General features: G+C 50.0%; 2 protein-coding genes across 3 annotated transcripts in view; one reads left to right on the forward strand and one right to left on the reverse strand.

Moving 5' to 3' along the window:
* Window positions 1–10,339, forward strand: part of LOC144468884 (uncharacterized) — a 72,438-nt gene extending 62,099 nt beyond the window's left edge. For both annotated transcript variants that reach the window (XM_078178675.1, XM_078178676.1), the window contains exons 6-9: window positions 203–336; window positions 4,311–4,420; window positions 4,547–4,620; window positions 8,427–10,339. In XM_078178675.1, the coding sequence (XP_078034801.1) occupies window positions 203–336; window positions 4,311–4,420; window positions 4,547–4,620; window positions 8,427–8,512 (404 nt within the window). In that variant the 3' untranslated portion in view covers window positions 8,513–10,339. The remainder of the gene's footprint in view (window positions 1–202; window positions 337–4,310; window positions 4,421–4,546; window positions 4,621–8,426) is intronic.
* The window catches only part of L (zinc finger protein Lobe), a 201,604-nt gene that overhangs the window by 28,493 nt on the left and 154,152 nt on the right, over window positions 1–18,959 (reverse strand). The window lies entirely within an intron of this gene.

Here is an 18,959-nt window from a genome sequence, read left to right on the forward strand (position 1 = left end):
GAGACCGGCGTGTCGTTAACGTGTGAGAGAGAGAGAGAGAGAGAGAGGGAGAGAGAGGAGCCCGCCGCTCTTCGACGCTTCTGCTCCCGTGAATCGCGCTCCGAGAGGAGCCGTTTATTAAAAAGCTTGCCTGCCTGCTCTCGGATACGCGCCGGGGGAGCCGAACTAAAAGCGATCGCGCGTAAACGTCTCTGCGTTACAGTTCTTCCGCAAGACGGCCCGACGATAACGGGGGAGGAGAAGATTTACGCTACCGGCGACGTCCTCGACCTGAATTGCACCAGCGACAAGTCTCATCCGGCGGCGAATCTCACGTGGTTCATCAATGGGGAGCAGGTGAGTCGAAAAACCACATGACGCGCGCTCCCTATCTCCTATCGCTACGGAAAACTTTTTCCAATCTATTAAACCGTACGACGATACGATGCTTCGAACCGTGGGATTACGGTGTCTAATACCGCACACATTCGTTTTTAACACGTTCGTGATACAGGTAGACTCACTCTTAAATTAATTGTAATATCAAAATTTTCTTTGGTCACGACTGTTTAAATTATCAGATTTTAATTGCAAGTAAAATTTTATAACATTCAGATCCGCGAACGTGTTAATTCATAGTTTTCGATTAAAATTGGAAAAGCTACAAATTATTCACAATTCTATATTTAAAAAATTACACGATTCCACCAAAATTTTAACATATCAAAATACTAGCATTTTAACACGCTGAAAACCGCAGAAATGAATTTATTCCGAATTTTATATTTAAAGCATTACACGATTCCGATGTTTGTAAGTAAAGTAATCAGAGGTTATATTTCATGGCCAGTAATTATGCAATTTTTCTTGCCGTACGCACCATTATGAAATCTAACGGATCGTATTTTATTTCATTCTGTAAAACGCCGTAAAACGTACGAACCTCGGAATCGTATAAACGGAATGGTTACTGTAGCTAAAACAGATATAATTATTATACACGTTAATTACTTTTACTAATCTTCGCAAGCGATAATACTCTGTTTCGCAGAACTCTTCTTTTTCTGCCATTATTTTTCGTACTAAAAGGATTCGTCCCGTGGAGGAAAACGAACGAGTAAACGAGGAAATAAACGCGAAAGTAAACGAATAAACATACGATCAAATAAATAAAATTAGTCTGGTAGAAAAACGTTCTTGTTTTCCTGAATAATCATGGCAAACTAGGTTCTATACTTTATTCTGCGAAGAAAACGAGCAGGGCGAACGCATTGAATTAATAAATCGATTGCGAGAGAGAGAGAGATTAAAGTATTATACTTCGACTTGGGAGATTCGGAATCCAGTTAACAAGTTTGATCACAAATTCGAGACTTGCCGGGCAGGTGCATAAAATTGGGATGTAAAACGAGGACGGGGTGTCGGGGATCCGATGTAGAAGAGAATTCCATTCGGCAACCGTAAGAACGCGGCGTGGAAAGAGTAAATCGTCGTAGGAGTTTGAGCGGCCGGTAGGTTAGCGTGGGTGGGAATTGCTCTGACTAGACGGCGGAGGGTGGAGGAGAGCGGGAACCGGTAAATGGCAGGATGGAAAGGATCGTTAACCGAAGCGGGGTAGGAGAGATGTCGTCGTCGCCGTCGTCGTAGTCGACGGTTGCGACAGAGTGGGCGACAGCGGCGACGGCGACGCGATGCTTGATGAGCCAAAGCGCCAATTAACGAACGGCACCGAAACCCGCGGCGCGGTGCGGCGCGTAAACGCGGCCCGTCTCTGCTATAGCGTGATGGAACGGGGAGGGACGAGAGACGCTGTTCGCGTTCGCATTATTCGGAGAAAGAACGAACAAGGGTGGGGGGGAATGGGGGGGCCGTCGTTCGAGCAACGAAACTCGTACAATTCGGTTAATTGTTAATTACCCGTCGTCGCGTAGGCGACAGGAATCCAATTTTCCGTCGAAGAAGCTCTCGGGCCGCGAGGAGCTTCCCCGGCGTCGAATCGACGTCGCGGCACCGCGACACCGCGCCGTTTCGATTTCCCTCCCCGGTTCTTTTCGCCGGAACGACTTAGCCGGTGTTTTAAATATAATCCGCAAAGTGGAGGCAGTTGATGCGGGGAACTCGGCAGACACTCGGGACGGACGCGTAGCCGTGCAACGGTCTTAAAGACTGCGCCCGATGAACGGCGAAGCTCCTTTAGGGCTTCGCAGCGAATCGAGCCCGCCGGCTCGAAAACTTTCTTCTCCTCTTATCCGTGCCGCGCGCGTCTACCCCCGCCCCCCCTCTCTCGCCTCCGTCGACGTTCCTCCCACCCGCCCACGCGTTACGCTCGCTTCCTCCTCCGGTGGAAAACTTGGCAACCTTCTCGACGATGTCCATTAGGAGTTGAGCGAGTTTAGCGCGGCACTTAACGCGAGCAATATTGTTTCGAAAACGTTCCTCCGTCACGAGTCTCGAAAGATTCCGCCGAGCGTCGCGGCGCGCCGCGTCGCGGGGGGCGTCGCAGCAGAGCGTCGCGATTCCCGAGCGCCCCGCGACCGATCCGTTTTCAACGCCTCCGTCGAGAGAACCGCGCGCCACGCGTCCGCTCCGTCGTGTCCGCCGTTGCTCTCAGACTCTCTTTCAATTAGCTCGAGTTTCGCGCGAGCGGAGAAACCCTTCGACGGATCGGCCACACTCGACTGCCTCGGCTCCGTTTCCCGCGAATCGATTGTCGTTGTATACTTCGCGAACCGGTTCGCAGTCTGGAGACTGCATAATGCAGGCGCGCGCGCTCGCGCCGAAAACTCGCCCGGAGCTTCTTCTCGCGCGGACCGATTTTACCGGAGTTATATGAATCGAACAGCGTTAGGAACTTTAAGCAGCTTTAAACGTCGACCGACTGAAAACCTGCATCATTGCTAATTAATCTGTCGAACTGTTTTGGACGAGGCTTATGCAGCGCGCTGCATACGCCGCCGTTCGGGAACATTCTCCTAGCTCTACGCAGGCTGGGTGAAAAATCGTGGTACAACCCCGGCTGGGGGGATGATTCTAGCTGGAGAAATAAGTCGGATGAAACAGAGTAACATCGTTTCATTTAAGACCGCGTTTTCGGGGAAATAAGTTGCAACCTTTGTCAGCAGAATTTTATTCTTCAATATCTTTTTATATTTGTAAAGAAATAAAAATCATTTGGTAAAGTCTCGATATATTTGCGTGTCAAAGTTAAAGTAAGTAAAAACCCGTCGAGATGGCTTCTACAATAGTATGCCGAGAAGTAGAATCGGCATGCATTGGTCAGACACGTCACTCGATTCCCGCTAAATAGCATTATTCGTTCAGCCTCTATTTTCTCGAAAATGAAGCCTTAAATGAAAAGACGTAATCCTTTTATTTCGATTTATTTCTCCATGTAGAATCGTCCCCCCGGCCAACCGGTTGTACCGGGATTATTCACCCGACTTGTATAAATCTGAATCAATGTTCGATGGGGAAGACCAATTTGCGATTAAAATATTAATGAGTGAAAAATCACGGTTGATATATATCTGAATGGTGGAGGGGTCTTTTAAACAGGTTTCGATTTTCTGTAAGCGTACTTCGCGTAAGAGGAACCTGATTCGACTCCCGTATCAGTCAATTTTCATCCGGTAATCTCTTTAGAAACGACTATTCGGCGTGCCATCGCGTTCATCCGCGGTTCTTCCCCATCCCGGGGAATGTAGCATAATAAAGCTGAATGGTGTATCAGAGGAGTAATAGTGGTAGTAGCAGTAGCAGTAGCAGCAGCAGCAGCCGGCGCTGATCCAGATGCCAGTGTGCTGTGCTGGCTCGCGTGGCAGGCTCTCGTATCGTAAAAGACACTCGAAGCGGAGCTCGATGGAGGCAGAGGTATCGGGCAGAGAGGCGGGTTTAGCGTGCTCGCATAGCTTAATACCCAATCGAAACGGGAGTGGAACAAGCGATTGGGATCGTTCGTTTCCGCGGGATCGCACTCGGCCGCGGATCGGCACGCGTGATCGCGGCGCTCTCGGCCGCGTATCGCCGTCGTCTGGTCGCGGCAAATTCCGGCCGGCCGCGCGGAAATGGTCCCGAGCAATCTCCATACAAGGGCCGCGATAATCCGAAACTCGTTTCGGTCCGCTCCGGGCAAAGAAAGTCGGTCCAAGTTTCATCGGCTGAGCCGCGTTTAACCTTTTATCCGAGGTTACCACCACCCCCCAACGCCCCCCCCCCCTCGGAACCCCGGCCCCGGGGCGGCGATCGTCTTCCGCGATCACGGCCCCGGCTTGAAACTCGAACGGAGAAACTCTGGAAGAACCGTGCTGGTTCCGTCGGTTGGTCCGTTTCAGGTGATGCCCGACTCGGAGACGGTGTACGAGCAGCACGGACTGTTCGCGGTGATCTCCAGCTTACGACTCCGGCTGCAATCGGCTCACATCGCCGACAAAATAAACGTCAGGTAATACCGTTCTGGACAATCCACCCTCCCCCGACAATAGCACCAACCAACCATCACACCATCACCGTCGCCTTATCATCTCCAGCCTGTTCAACGACTAATGCGTCTCTATAAATTTTGTCGAAGATGCGAGGCGACCGTGGAATTGGATTCAGACTCGGACGCGCCGTTCGTCGAGACCCGCACCACGGAAGTATTCGGTAAGCCACGGCGCGATTGCGCGCCATCCGTTCCATCTCCTCTCCTTTCTACCCTAGTTTTATTCGCTTTTTCTTTTACCCGCCCGGTTCTTCACCTCCCTTTCCTTTCGCCCCACGCAGGCTTCACTACTCGTTCAGGGGTTTGCGTCGACGAAAGAAAGAGGAGCGAAAGCGCGAGCGAGCGAGCGAGCGAGCCGGCGAACGGCCGAGCTAGGCGAGCTAGGCGGGTAAAACGCGGCAAAACGACGGAGGCGTTAATTAACGCGAGCTTGACGGCACGAGAAACGATTACCTCGTTATTCCCGGAGCGAAAGAGCCGCGGAACGAGCGAGAGAACGCGACGACTCACTTTCGCAGGAAATTAAGCATCGCCCGCGAGCTCCGACGAATTAAGGATGCTTTACGATCGCCGTTCGCTGTTCGCCGTTCGTCGTTGTCCGTGCCACCGAGGACCTATATACCGCGAGAGGCCGTCCCCGTCTTCTTCTACTTCTTCTTCTTCTTCTTCCTTCCTTCCTCCCTTCCTTCCACCAACCCTTGCCAGGGACTCTTTCCCGAGACCGCACCGCCCCGAGCCACCGCGCGATCCATCGAAATTAAAACAATAATTTACTCTCCGTTACATTTTCCGACCACCCCGCTCCTTGCCCCTCCCCCGTCCTGCCGCTCCATTCGTTTCCTTTACCCTCGTCTACCACCCTAAGAATCGCCGATGAGATCGCCGGCGAAAAACCACCTTTCTCTCCCTTACCGTGGCAGAGATTTTTCAAAACTACCCCCGGACTCATCGCGGAGGGGTCAGGCGAGTATTATACGATTTTTATAAATTAAAAGTACCCGCGATGGTCTCGCTGTAGAAACTTGCAGAGCACTCGGTAGATTCGGTGGCAACGGACCGCACTTTTAGAAAATTAGGGTGATATTTTCTTGTTCTTTTGAGGTGGAGATTTTTCAAAAGTGTCCAAGACAGATGGCGAATATTTTATGTAGACCGCGGATTTTTCAGTATCTGTGACGTTCTCAAGTTTGTAAAATAAAAGATAAAATTTCAGTTAATTAAATTTTTTGATACTCTTACGATATACTCGGAGAATGGTTTAATCGATTAAATAGATATTTACCCTGATCTGATTTATTTGACATAGTCTGTGAAAACAGAAGCTTCAAAGCTTCGCGGTAGAACTATAAGACTTCTATAAATTAAATTTCCGAGCGTGGCTTCGGTGTACGGAGTTACAGGTCACCGAGTAGACTTCCAAAAGCGTCACGGTCCACTATCCCCGAAGATGGTTTTTCCGTATTCTTTCGGTGCGAGAATTTTTCAGGAAGCTCCCGACACCGACGAGGGAGGGGCTAGGAATATTTCAGCACGTTTACCCCTAAAGTCCTCTTACTAATTCCCACCGTAACGCGGAGAGAGGTCATAGCGACTGGAAAGAACCGTGCCGTCGCCCGAAAAAAACCCGGACAATAGGAAATCGTCCGGGAAATATCGTGGGGGAAAAATTTGCCAAAACTATATCCGTCCGTCGGAGTCTAGGGCCAGGAATATTTCAGAACGTTTACTCATAAAATCGCTATACTAATTCCGTCCGTAAAGGTCGGGGAGCCGGGAAGAACTCGCGAGGCCGGATGTCGTCCCCGAAGCTGGCTCGATCCTCTCCTCAGTTTTTCGTAGCCGAGTGTAAATTTTTGAGACCCACGTCCAGAAAAGCCCGGCGGCGGGGCGAGAGCCGAATTTTCGGCCATTAAACATTCAGCGATTCCGCCTAGAAGGCTTACAGGGGCACCGCAACCCCTAACGAATACGTTATAACGCCCCCGCGCGGAAGTCGTCGCCGACTTTTTTTCTTCTATTTCTCGCGGGAGGGAAATCTTTCGCAAACAGGCGGGAGACCGGCGCGAGAGGGGCCAGGGACAATGTGGGATATTTGCGAAGCGAAATCCCCGCGGTGTAGCCGCCTCGGAGGCTCGCGTGGCCACGGAAACTCTTCGAAACGCTCGGAGGTGTACTTTTCGTAACCGTGGCTCCGGCGCAGTCTGTTTCAGCGCGTGCACGCGACGCCGTCCGATCGAACCGCGTTTATTTAGTTAGGTATGCCGCGGCACGTCGTACGAATCTCGCGAGCACCAGCTAGTGGAAACGGTCCACCGGATTCGCGCGTAACGACGCCATTGTTTGGGTTCGGGTCGGGCCAAACCGACGAGAGAGCGAGAGAGAGAGAGAGAGAGAAGCAAAGAGCAGGAGAGAAACTGAGAGAGAGAGAGAGAGAGAGAGAGAGAGAGGCGGTCGGTTTGCACGCAACTCCAATACCGTCGAGAGAAAATCGGCGCTTGTGTGTCGAAACGACGCGATCGATCTCTCGCCACGGCCGAGAAAGTCGCGTTTCTTCTCCCCGTCTTTTGCTCGATCGAAAGCGACCAGGCCCGAGTCGCGCCACGATTCGGAAACTAGGAGAACGACCGGGGGTGGCACCGGGGGGAGGAGGGAGGAGGGAGGAGGGCGGAAAGACTGTGTCGAACGTCTGGACGAAATTACTCTTAACGATCCTCGATTTTCTCGTTAGCTGGAATCGTTCATGGAACCGACCTAGACCGGCTCGCTCGCGGCACCGCCGCTCCCGTTCCGGTCGTCCCGCTTTCGATCGTCCCGAAAGACCCTTCGACGAATCCTCTATACGTACAAACTTTCCATCGAGCCACCCTCTCTCCCGTCGTCCCCATCTCGGCTTATCGACGTTCGCAACCTCTTTTCCTTGACTCGGCGAGCGCGTCGCGTCGCGACGTCGCTTTCACGGCCGACTAGCGGCACGAATCGAGGATGAACGTCGCGACGCGTCGACCGTAGAGCAAAGTTATCGACGCGACGAGCCGCGAACTTTCCTCCTCGATGTATACCGTGGAAAAGCTTCAAATTGTCCCGGGAACGACGATCTCCTCCATCGTCCACGGACACCATCCCTCCCTCCGTGCGATCCTCGGTTCAACACCGACCCCACGGCGCACAATTATTTTTGCGCGCCGTCCTCCGAATTAGCGGCTGGATTTCATCGCCGCGATCTCATCCCCTCACGCATAAATGCATAAGCTTATTCGCTTTTGTTGCCTTTAAAACGGGTCAGCCGTTTTCGCGAATCCTCGCAGAATTGAAAACGAGTTTACAGAAACTGTACGGCTAAACCGCTGATTCGCAGATTCCGTATCGCGTTAAACCTCCGTAAATATTAAAAAGAATTCATAAATTCTTATTCTTTCTATTCGATCTTCCGAATTTTATTCGAAATTAATTCTGGCCAGCATGACACCTATTACAAATTTAATACGACAACGAAGGATTAATATTTGCTTTTAGTTATGTATTGTAGAAAATGATTTTTTATTAAATTAATATTAATTGAAATAAAGTTATACTTCAACTTTAGTCGTTTGCTTTAATCATGAATAATATTGAGCATGATATATTTTGAAGCACCAAACATCCACGAAAGTGGCGCATCTTTCGTAAGAGATTGAAAAGGTTGCATGTTCAAAGCAGAACTAATCGAAAAGTTCCGCGGCTCTTTCGATCCCTGGTGGAAACGTATCTGGAACGGGCGAGAAACGTCCGTTGATACGTACGGGCGGAGCGTAATCGTGGCATTATCGTGTCCGCTCGGGAAAGGCCGACGTGGGGCGCGTAACTCGAGCAACAATAAAGAAAACCGGCGAGGCCCTCCGCGCGATTTACAAAAGCTCGATTACCCGGCGGCCGAGCGGAGCGATAAGTCCGGCTCGAAACGTGTTAAGTATACTCTTGGCTGTTTCAGTGGAGGGTCACGCGAGCGCCGCGACCTCCTGCATGTGCCTGACGGTGGCGAGCGCACTGCTGCTACGGCTGCTGCCGCCGGTTTAGAGTCTCGAACGGCGGGAGAGCGGACCGGACCGTCGTTACGACGTGTCGCGCGGTCCACCTCGCCGACAACAACGGAGCCGGAGCACCTCCTCGACCCTCGGCCAAACGAGGTTCAACCACTTACCTTGACGGCGACCGCAGGCGCCGCAGGAAACGGGCCCAGAACCCCTCGACGAGCCTACCGGTGTCCATCGGACGACAGCAGGGCCTACAGGTCCCCAGACGAATCCGTTTCGAGCGACACGATGATACGCGAGATTCGATTAATTTGCTGACGCATGCCGGGCCCGGCCAGACGAACCGCTCTCGGCCGTGGCCCGGAAGATTCGGGATGGGTCGTGACAGATCGCGGAGTACGGTATTGTCTCGATAACCGTTCCAGAGTTAGGGCTGCAGACCGATTCTGCGATCATCGCTCGCGCACCGTACGACTCGAAACCATTCTAGGAGACAAAATTCTAGAGTCTAGGGTGACTATAGCGGAGTGTAGAGTTCGAGAGTTTAAAGTGGAAAGTGCTATTGGGGGCCGTAAAGATAGCCGTCGCCCGTCACTGGTTCTAGTAATGCAAAATTCCATTCGATCAACGCTGACGTTCGAATTAGCTCCCAATGGTGGGCCCTACGATGAAAAGGAGTGGCATTGGTGGGGATCAGAGATGAAGAACTCAAGGTGGGAAGTACTAATAGAATCTGAGAAGGTGGTCGCCATTCATGACTGGCTCTAGAAATGCACTAGTCGATCTTATCAACGCTGACGTTCGAATTAGCTCCTAATGGTGAGTCCTACGGGGCAAAGCTCTCGAGTGAATCTATGGCGGCTTAGAGTTGAAGAGTTCTAGAAGCGCTGCCGGGAGCTAAGAAACGGTGCGACTCGACAGGTGGCAAATGCCAGCGAGTGCCCGGACAGTTACCGAGACATCGCCGTAGTCGCGACTCGAGTCCCGATCTCGATGTTCCGCCGCATAACCCGCCGTGTTTCTCGCAATGACGCGCACCCGCGTAGCACACGCAACGTTACGTGTAACCCGTTTACGGCTTCGAAGCTTCCACTGTCCCGTAATCGTACTTCCGAACGAAAAAAAAAAAAGAAAAAAAAATACGACGCGCTGCACTTTCTCGCGCCGCCACTCTCGTAGCTCGTAGTCGCCACCAACCGAATCGACACGGACCAAAACAAGACGGACGCCGACGCGACGAGACGGACAACTGTATGTGTTAACGATCGGATCGGCCGATCAGAGAGGTACGATATCCTAGACGCGCGTCATCGACAACGGGCCGGGGATGAACGCGCGCGTCTAGCACGGCCGCACGATAATCGCCGAATCTCGATCGCGAATTCACCTTCCTCGCGACTTCCTTCCGCCGCGCGGAAACGCGGCGCGACACGCGAGCGCGTTTCCCGCGCGCCGATGCAAAACTGTATGTATGTGTGCGAGCAAGTCCTGTATACTTGTATATACCTGAGAGAGACGCGCTGTATACCTGCCGTATTCCGCGTACCTTACCGAATAGAAGAGCGATGAACGGAGAGGAGAGAAAGAGAGGGAGAGAAAGGGAGATGGTCGAGCCGATTGCGATACTAATCGCGCTTTCCGTAGCATAGTCAACGGACCGGTGGGCCGTGTTTCTGGAGTCGGGCCACGGACTCTTCTTCGGGACGTCGGCGTACAATGCGACGGGAACGGGACCACGGGAATCAATTGAAACACCATCCCGTGCCGATCTCGCCGCGTCGACAGCCGAACGCTCATCGGAAACGATCGCGTACTTGTGTGTATGGCCTAATGTATATATTTCGCATATTTAGTAAATAAATCGTATTTCATTACAGCCCTGCTGTTCAGTCTTCATTTCCCTACACCGGCCTCTAGACGTCCCATCTTCTAGGCTTGCGGGTGCATGCTGATCGCGATAGCCGGTCGAGAATTAACTTTCCATCGTTGCAACATTATATCCGGCTTGCTATTTGCGTATACAGTTTTCAATGGGATAATCTCATGCCCTGTTACTTTATCAACATTAATTTAAATGCATCATCGATGGCTGCTAGACAAGGTCCTCTTAGAAAAATATCAGAAACAACTTTATGGTCTTTAAATAATAGATTTATCAATGTTTATAATTTCTAAGATTTTCATTCACTTTTAATTAATTTTTATATAAGTATACCTTAATGTACCGCCTGTACAGTTCACGTGTAAGTATTGCTCGTCTGTCGACCATTATCGCTAAGATCTTTTTTTTAATACAACAAATGATTCTTTATCTATATTCATGTCCATAAATAAATAGACAAACAAATAAATAGATAACCTAGTTATGTATTATACTTTTTTGTAAAATCTCTCACCTTTACTCATAAGATTCTCCTACAAAGAGCTGACACCGGCGAATCGATAAATAATAAAAATAATAACGACGGTAAGTAATGATAATAAACAATAAAGCCCGCAGCATAATTGCAGAAAGAGGAGTCGATAACAGCAGTAGCAGCAGCGCGAAAGAGAGATGAGCGGAAGATCGATCGACCGAAGTCTCCCCGCAGGATCTACTCCGGGCCGGGTGTTCCGTCGGTTTACCGGTTCACCGCGTCTTCCAGCGGTCGGAAAAGAATTAATTAACGGTCGTTCGTGCCACGGGACAATAGGAGGCGAGGCTCGTCCGACGAGAGCACCCCTTAGCTCGTTACGAGGGAAATTCTAGACCGAATAAACGGTCGGCAGACGCGGACACAGTCCCGGAAGGCGATCGATGCTAATGCCGCGTGCCAGACCAGACCCGAACCGGCCCGCGCCGCGCCGCGCCGCTCCGGCCCGAACTACCCTTTGAATATGTATTGGTGCCAGGTTTTACCCCGTTCGGCTGAGCGGGATCGTCGCGAACCATCCGGAGAGATCGATGTCGAGACATCGACGACCGAGCCGGGTATTATGCATACAATTCGACAGACTTTTTTTCTGGTAAAAAATGTCCGGCCGGTATCGTTTTGCACAGTCGGACCCGTGTCGGGGAAGACGCTCTACAAGCCACCGGTTTGTTCGACCGGTTTGTCTCCGCCGTCAATAAACGTTCATCCCCATTTAAAGATTAACATTTTTTTAATTACATCGTCGTGTTCCATTCATCGCGTAGAACAATGTTGCGAAGAGAACAATGGGTCCCTAATGACCGGTACAAATGTGAAACGATGTTAAAAATTCGGACAACACCTGTAGTATTTTTAACCGCGAATTGATTCAATAAAATCGACTGAAATGAAATAAACGTCCTTTTATCGATAATATTTACCTTCTCGCGCTCCAAATTGATAATTTTGTAAATCCACTTCGCCCCAGTTTGTAAAATATTGCGGGGAATATTATTATGAATAACTTGAACACAAGTAAATAAATTTCACTCGGAAGAGGATTAATTATGATGACCGCGTCGGCCTCACGTAACTTGAAACAAGCCCATCATTAATATATGTTAATGTAATCGTTTAAAAATTCATGCAATCCTCTGCCGAGCCATCGATTTTGCAATGTCCCATCATACATTTACTTGCACTTATCAATCTGGAAATACGCAATAGTTTCTAAACCAATAATTCGCGGTAATTGGCGGTAGCGGTCGTTTTTGTAACGTAGTTCGATCGCCAGCAAAAATTGTTCAAAGCGATTGTTACTTGGAGGGAAGATTTTCGAAGCGTCCTTTGATTCATAGACCACAGGATCTTGATGCGGCGATGGTGCATCCAAAAATAGCCGGGGTCCCTTCAGGCGGCTTTCCGGCGCGCTTCTCTGTCAGTATTTTTATTCATACATTTTTATTCCCATATCATGAATACTAGTTCGTTGTTATACAGTGACCCGAAACAGCGTTTATCCACGTGGATAGGGTTTATTGATTTTTTTTCTAAACGAAATTCAAAGATTGGAGGAACAGCGAGTCCGGAAGAACTTCATCTGCAAGCCGGTTGCATTATTTATCGCCACGGACTATGGAAGCCGCCTGGCGGGGAGGTTCACAGCAAAAGACGATACCGACGCGCCGGACAATCTCTAATAAATACGTCATCCTTTCCGCGCTAATATTGTCCCGCAGATATTCGAGCCGGGCGGAATCTCGGTATTCCCGGCTCGTTTACCAACGATCCGCCGTAGCCGGCCTACGCTCACCGTGCCCTCCCTCCCTCCCTCCCCCCCGCGGCCGAGGCCAGCTTTATTAAAATTATTATAATCGCCTACCTCGAGATCGTGAAAGCGACGACCTAATAAATCCTCCGTTTCGATCGAAATTGAATTGAAAATTTGAAATTGAATTTCGAGTTGATCGATATTCCGGTCGCGGGCCGTGTCGCCACCCCTTTAATTAACTTCCCCGGAGAGTAGGGGACGGAGCTAGGTCTCTCCCCGTCTTTGTCTCCCTTTGTCCAGACCTTCTCGTCTTCGCGTTATCTTCCCCCGCTGTTCCGCGCCCTCGCCCCCGCCGCAGCCGCCGCCGACTTCCCCCCCTTAAGTCTTCTCTGTCCGTCTGTCTCCGGGTAACGTAAATCTCCATTAGCCCGTCTATCCGTCTCACGGGCCGGGTCCACGTTCGAACAATTTTTTCCGAGGCCGTTGGTCGCCATTTATTCGAGAGCCGAGAGATTCGACGCCGTCGGAGTTTCGGCTTTCGTATCTCTCCCGGGAGAAGTAACAAGGTAGACGAGAATCATCGATACCCTTAAAAGTTTCACTCGCGCGCGAGCTACGCGGCGGCGGTCCGTGGGCTCCGGGGCTTCCTGCGATCGTTCACCGTCCCCCTCGGTAATTTCTTCCGTTTCTCGCCGCATCCGGAATTATAAAATGTTAAGCAGCCTCCCTCTCACTCTTTCTCTCTCTCTCTCTCTCTTTCTCTCTCTACGGCCGGCCGAGCGCGCACACATCTGACAGTCTCGCGGGGTAACGGCGCCCGCGATCGATCGGAAACCGGCCGCGCGGCTCGATCGCCCGCGATCCGGACGGCACACGCCGGAATTTCTCGCTGAGAAATGGTCGCCCCGTAAATTCCGGGCAGAATCGTCGCCGGGATTTCATTCGACGGGAAGTATGACGCGGCCCCGGAACCAAATTGGATGGACTTCGAGACCGAGTCTTTGAGTTCGAGTCGTCGCTCCCATCGTTCCGAATTTGTTTGGAAAATTCGGCTCTTATGGAAATGTACCGAAGATTGGAATTGAAGGGCTGTTTCGGCATCGAGCAGACTAAACACGAAGTCGCGGTGATCTGAGGGCCGAGATCGGAGGATCCGACCGGTTTCTAGTACGCTCGAGTGTCATCGGACACCTTTCGTCGATCTTCGCGGACGTGGCTGCTCTGACAGGGCTCCAAAAGACATCTTTCTGATTTTCTATGAATTAGAATTATATATTGCAATTGTATTTAGTTTGTATCAATAACAATAATTAATTTTTTTCTTAATTTTAAATTTCTTTAATTATTTTTTATTAAAGAAAGGTATGCTCCCTCTTTATGAGATGTCTCCGTTAACTGGCGCAATCCAAATAAATAATAAGTAAGAAATATACATAATAAAAAACTATTTACTCGACTGATATTTGCGTCCAACATATTTGTTGAAATTCAACACTGTAACTTTCCTTTCTTACTTTGCCGGAGCACTTCCACTCCTACGACCATGTGTATATCCCATCCACTCGTAACTACCCCACCAACTAACTTCTAACCACCAACTACCCCAAACACATAAGCTGTTTATTTCGAAAGTGGCCTAAGTCCATTTATTTCGAAATCCGGATATTCGAAGATTTGACTTTTCGGTGAATTTAAAACTATCGGCAATCGACAAGATAATGTTCCCGTGTTTGTAAGGGGCTATTGCGTTCTAATGGCTTCGCCGAGATGAAATTACGTATAACATAGAAACGTCAATATTAAAATAACCAGCTCGATGTTTTCGGAGAACGGACTTAGGCTGAAAATAAACGGATCGTATTTCCGTCCATCGGTAGTAGCGCGAGTACCGCGTCGGGAGAACACCGCGTTCTGCAGTCGTATTCGTCGCGTCACTATACCGCGGATTTCATGCAATTACGACAAAAGTGAAACGGCGACGTATAAAATACTGAAAAGATTTAAAGAAACGGAGACTGTCGGCGTATTAACTTCAAGTTATTAAAATTCCTTAAGAAAGAGAAGATGAGCCGCGCACGTCGCCCGTGTCTTGCAACCGACGTAGACGACTTTTATTTTGCCTAGAAATCCGCAGTCTCGTCGCATCATACCGCTGGTACTATATCAGTCATTGCTTCGCGCAGTCATAGGGAATAAATCAATCCGCGCTGATCCTCCGAGAGCCGAGTCTCGTTTTAATTAAGCACAGTTAACCATTAATCGTGTTAAAGCTGCCTGGAGTTAATAGCGAAGCGAGATTTACAATCCCTCGAGTTTCGACAAAAACGAATCCGAGGGAAGGATCCGAAGAAGCTGCGAGGACTTCCGTTTGAAAGCCGGGCAGAAAACTCGGCGGGTCGCGGGGCCGTCCGGCGTTTTCCGCCGATCGGAGGAGCGTCGGCCCTCGCCGTGCAAAATGGATGGCCGTTCTTGCAACTTTTAATGGCGGCATCGATCGCCGGGCGAATTAATAAACTAAACCTGTGCCGTTGCAACGAAATGCAATATTAACGCGGTCTATTTATGTAGCGCGTTCCCGCGGGATAACGGGGCGGCGCTCGCGACAAATCCGCGGGGCAAACATCGAGGAAGATGGGTGACGCAATTTCGCGGCGGCGAGAAGCGGATAGCGACGCTCGAGAAAGATTACGAGCGCGGCGCGGACGACGGGCGTTCAGAAGCGGACGGCCTGTAACGAGTAATCGTCGATTCCTCGCCTCGACGAGCCGCACACTATCGTCTCCACCACTACCCGGCGGATCGCCGACAACAGCTAGCCTCTATCTCGGCATTGAATTTTCATTCGCAGTCCGTTTACTCGAAAATATTCACGCGACGAGAGGCGACTGGCAAGACGGAATTTCCGTGCGGATGGCGGACCGACACGGAAACCCAGCTCACCCTCTTCCTCCGTCTTCTTGTCCCTCGTTCCTCGTCCGGCTCTTCCACCAACTCCTCTTCCTCCTGTTCCACCTCCCTCTCTCTCTCTCTTTCTCTTTCTCTTGCACTCTCTGTCTCTCTCGGTTGATTCGCCGAGGCTAAATATTTCGCGAGAGCAGCCGGCCCGAGAGATTTCGATCGGGCTAAAGGAGCGGTCTCGCGGTCCGTATTCACTGGCCGAACGAACTCGCGGGGCTAAGCGAGCGCAAATATTGATTTTCAATTACGGCATTCGTGACTTCGCGCAATGTCCCTGCAGGAGCGCGGGCTGCTCGGCAGCCTTGGCATAAAATAAACGGCAATATCAAGGTCCATCTCGATGCACCGCGGACTCCCGATCGATCTACCCTTCTGCACCACTCCCCCACCTGATCCGACTCGGCAACTAACACCACCGCCGATCCCTGATCCGGTCGTCCTTCCAGCGTGGAATTCACGCGATCCTTCGAGGACGCGTCGTAGAAATTTATTTATCCGACTCCGTCGGGAAACGGACGGCGCGGAAGATGCACGATCGCCGTCTTTCCTCCTCCGTGCCGGGAGCAAGATGGACGGCGGCAATTAGAAGCCGCGCCGCGATCGCCGAGCTTTTCCATTTTCCCGATGGCCGCCGATCCTCGATCGACCGGGGGCCGGGGGTCGGCGGCCCTCTCCTCCTTTTGGCGAACGCTTCAACCGTCTCTGATTCCAGAAAGCCATCCAGGGAACGATCTCGTCGCGGAATTGCGCGACGACAAAGCGCCGCGAGCGAATGGGGACGCAACTTTGCGGGGGGACGACGGCCGGCGAACCATGAAAGGGCCGAGCTCCGGTTCGACGATTACACCGAAGAGTATGGACCGAGGCAAGGACAGATAAAATATTAACTATGTTCCAGAGTTGTCTCGGATAAAGTCCACGAAAATGCAGCATTCGGGTCTCACGGTGTAACGGCGTTTTCATTGATCCTTTGTTTTCTCGGACTATGCTCGGAAGATGGATCTTTCTCGGCGATATTTTCGCCGAGTTGATACCGTTAATATTGTCGGACGATATTGTCGATGTTATTCTGTGTTTAACTTTGCAACTTCGCCTCCATTCGCACACTTTACGATTAATATAATTGCATCAATAGAATTATCAGAAATGTAAACAGCACAGTTTACACTGCGTGCTCTGCAACTATATTATTAGTTTGTGTTACATTCTGCGATTCTAGGGGTAATTTGGCGCGTTTAATAATCGAGTAAATAACGATATTGAAAATATAACTAAATTATAAATACAACTTGAATCGCTTCTGGTATTATTTAGCAAATTTTTCAGCAGACTTTTGAACGATTTGACTGACGGGTTAACGACGTCAAAAATTTTCATACGATTAATGAACTTTACGTAATGAAATTAGCCTCCCGCTGTCGCATTTCCTATGCGGGTCACGTACGTCACTGACCATATTATCGGGACCTAAAAATTACAGAATGTAATTTCGGCATTCTAAAATATCGTTTTCTTTACTAGACTTCGGTATCTCGCTTCATCCATGCATAACGAGTGAATCGTCAAGTTCATTGTTCTCGCGACGATACCATTTCCCCGAGAAAAATCATGCGTGACAATTCGACCGAGTACGACGGCGGAAAATTGGAACGTCAAGTGGTACGACGTCTATTACATTTTCGTCATCTTTTCGTTTTACGAAACTTAACGCAGCTAATCAGATATACATATATTAGATTAGCGTACAAACTAATTGTAAGGCCTGAGCAAGTAACTCCATCAGCCACATACGAATGCCACGGCTATTCATCAACGTAATACCTTTTCGCCGAGACGTACTTATCGTACTTATCGAAGTAGGTTGCTCAAATTGTACAACGGTATTCTAAAATCGGCCTAGCTAGCGGTAATATAGAGCAGTATTCGTGCGCTAGCCTCCTTAAAATTTACCTGTATCCGGTATTACTCATCGCTAGACTGCGGATCTTTCTGCGAGGAGCAAATTCACCGCGCTAATTGCAAGTAGAAGCATTGCAAAGCGATGTATATTTTCCTCTGTTGCGACGACTAAAAATGGTCACTTTATTGACTGCTTCGCAAAATGTCGGATCGCTAAAAATAGTTATTTTCTCGATTGCTCGTTCAATGTCGGAGAACTGAAAATAGTAGAAACTCGATAGAACAAAACTTAACCGTTAAGACTTCAATTCCGACGTCGTATAAGTTAGATCGATTTTTCCTAAAGCGACGCAGCTACCTTAAAATATACCCGACTATATTCTCTGTTAAGTTTAACAAGTTTCAAAGAATATGGCGGTACCCTTATATCCTCCCAAAGGGTTCGCCGTTATATATTTGGCCCGTCAATTTTCGTGATAAATGCATAAAACACCGCAGTCTACTCATCGGCATTCTTCCGAGGCTAGGAAGACCCGTACACGTGGAATACGGTAACAGAAAACCATAATCGTTAGACGGCGCTGAGAGGATAATTAGCGGCCGATTCCATCAAATTCCCCAAGCTCCACGGTCCCTGTCGACCGGATTCAAATTAGCCAAGCTTTAAGCCTGTCGAATCCTAGCGATCCGATCGGACCGCAGGATGTTGCAAGTCGTGGGCTTCGATCTTTCCCGAAAAGAAGGAGGAGGAAGTCGGCGAGGGGTCCCTGCGGTCCAACAACTATCGCGTCGATCCTCTTAACGCCCATCCAATCTCTTTCCGTAAAATATCCCGGTGAACCGTGTTTGGAAGGAATTCACAGCCATATCTTTCTTTGGACACCGTGTCTCGCAGGTATCTCTCTCCCAAAGCAGGAGACCGGGCGTCGGAATAAAGGCGGACCTCGATACTACGGCCGACTAATTTACGAGGCGTCGCCGTCGTCCGAGACGCCGCCGCGCGACGAGTAATCGCAGGATTTATCGGGCATCGGAGATCCGCGCGGCACGCGCGCCGGGGATCCTCGAGGATTCCTTATGAAATTATATCGTTCCACGGCGCGCGACCCCCCCTTCGCCGATCGATCGCAATTTCGGATCCCGAGCGGGTTCTCAATTTTTCAACGGGCCGGGCCGGCGCGAGCCGAGACCGCCAAGGAAAAATCAACATTCAATAAATCGGGGCTGTTGCGCTTTGAAAATCTTTATCTCCGATTTCCAATCGCGGCGGTCGGCGCGCAATCGTCGCGTTCATCAACTCGCGGTGTCCCGCGCTAAACAAACTCGCAAACATCAACATTCATCGGAGTGGTTCATGCTTTTAAAATTCGCTTCGGAAAACCCGGCCGAGGGTAAAAGATCCACCGCAAACATCCACTAATTAAATATCGCGAATTCCGTATAATTTTTATCCGGCCCGGTGACGCTCA

The sequence above is a fragment of the Augochlora pura genome, chromosome 4 (genome assembly GCF_028453695.1).
Source record: "Augochlora pura isolate Apur16 chromosome 4, APUR_v2.2.1, whole genome shotgun sequence".
NCBI classification, from domain to species: Eukaryota; Metazoa; Arthropoda; class Insecta; order Hymenoptera; family Halictidae; genus Augochlora; species Augochlora pura.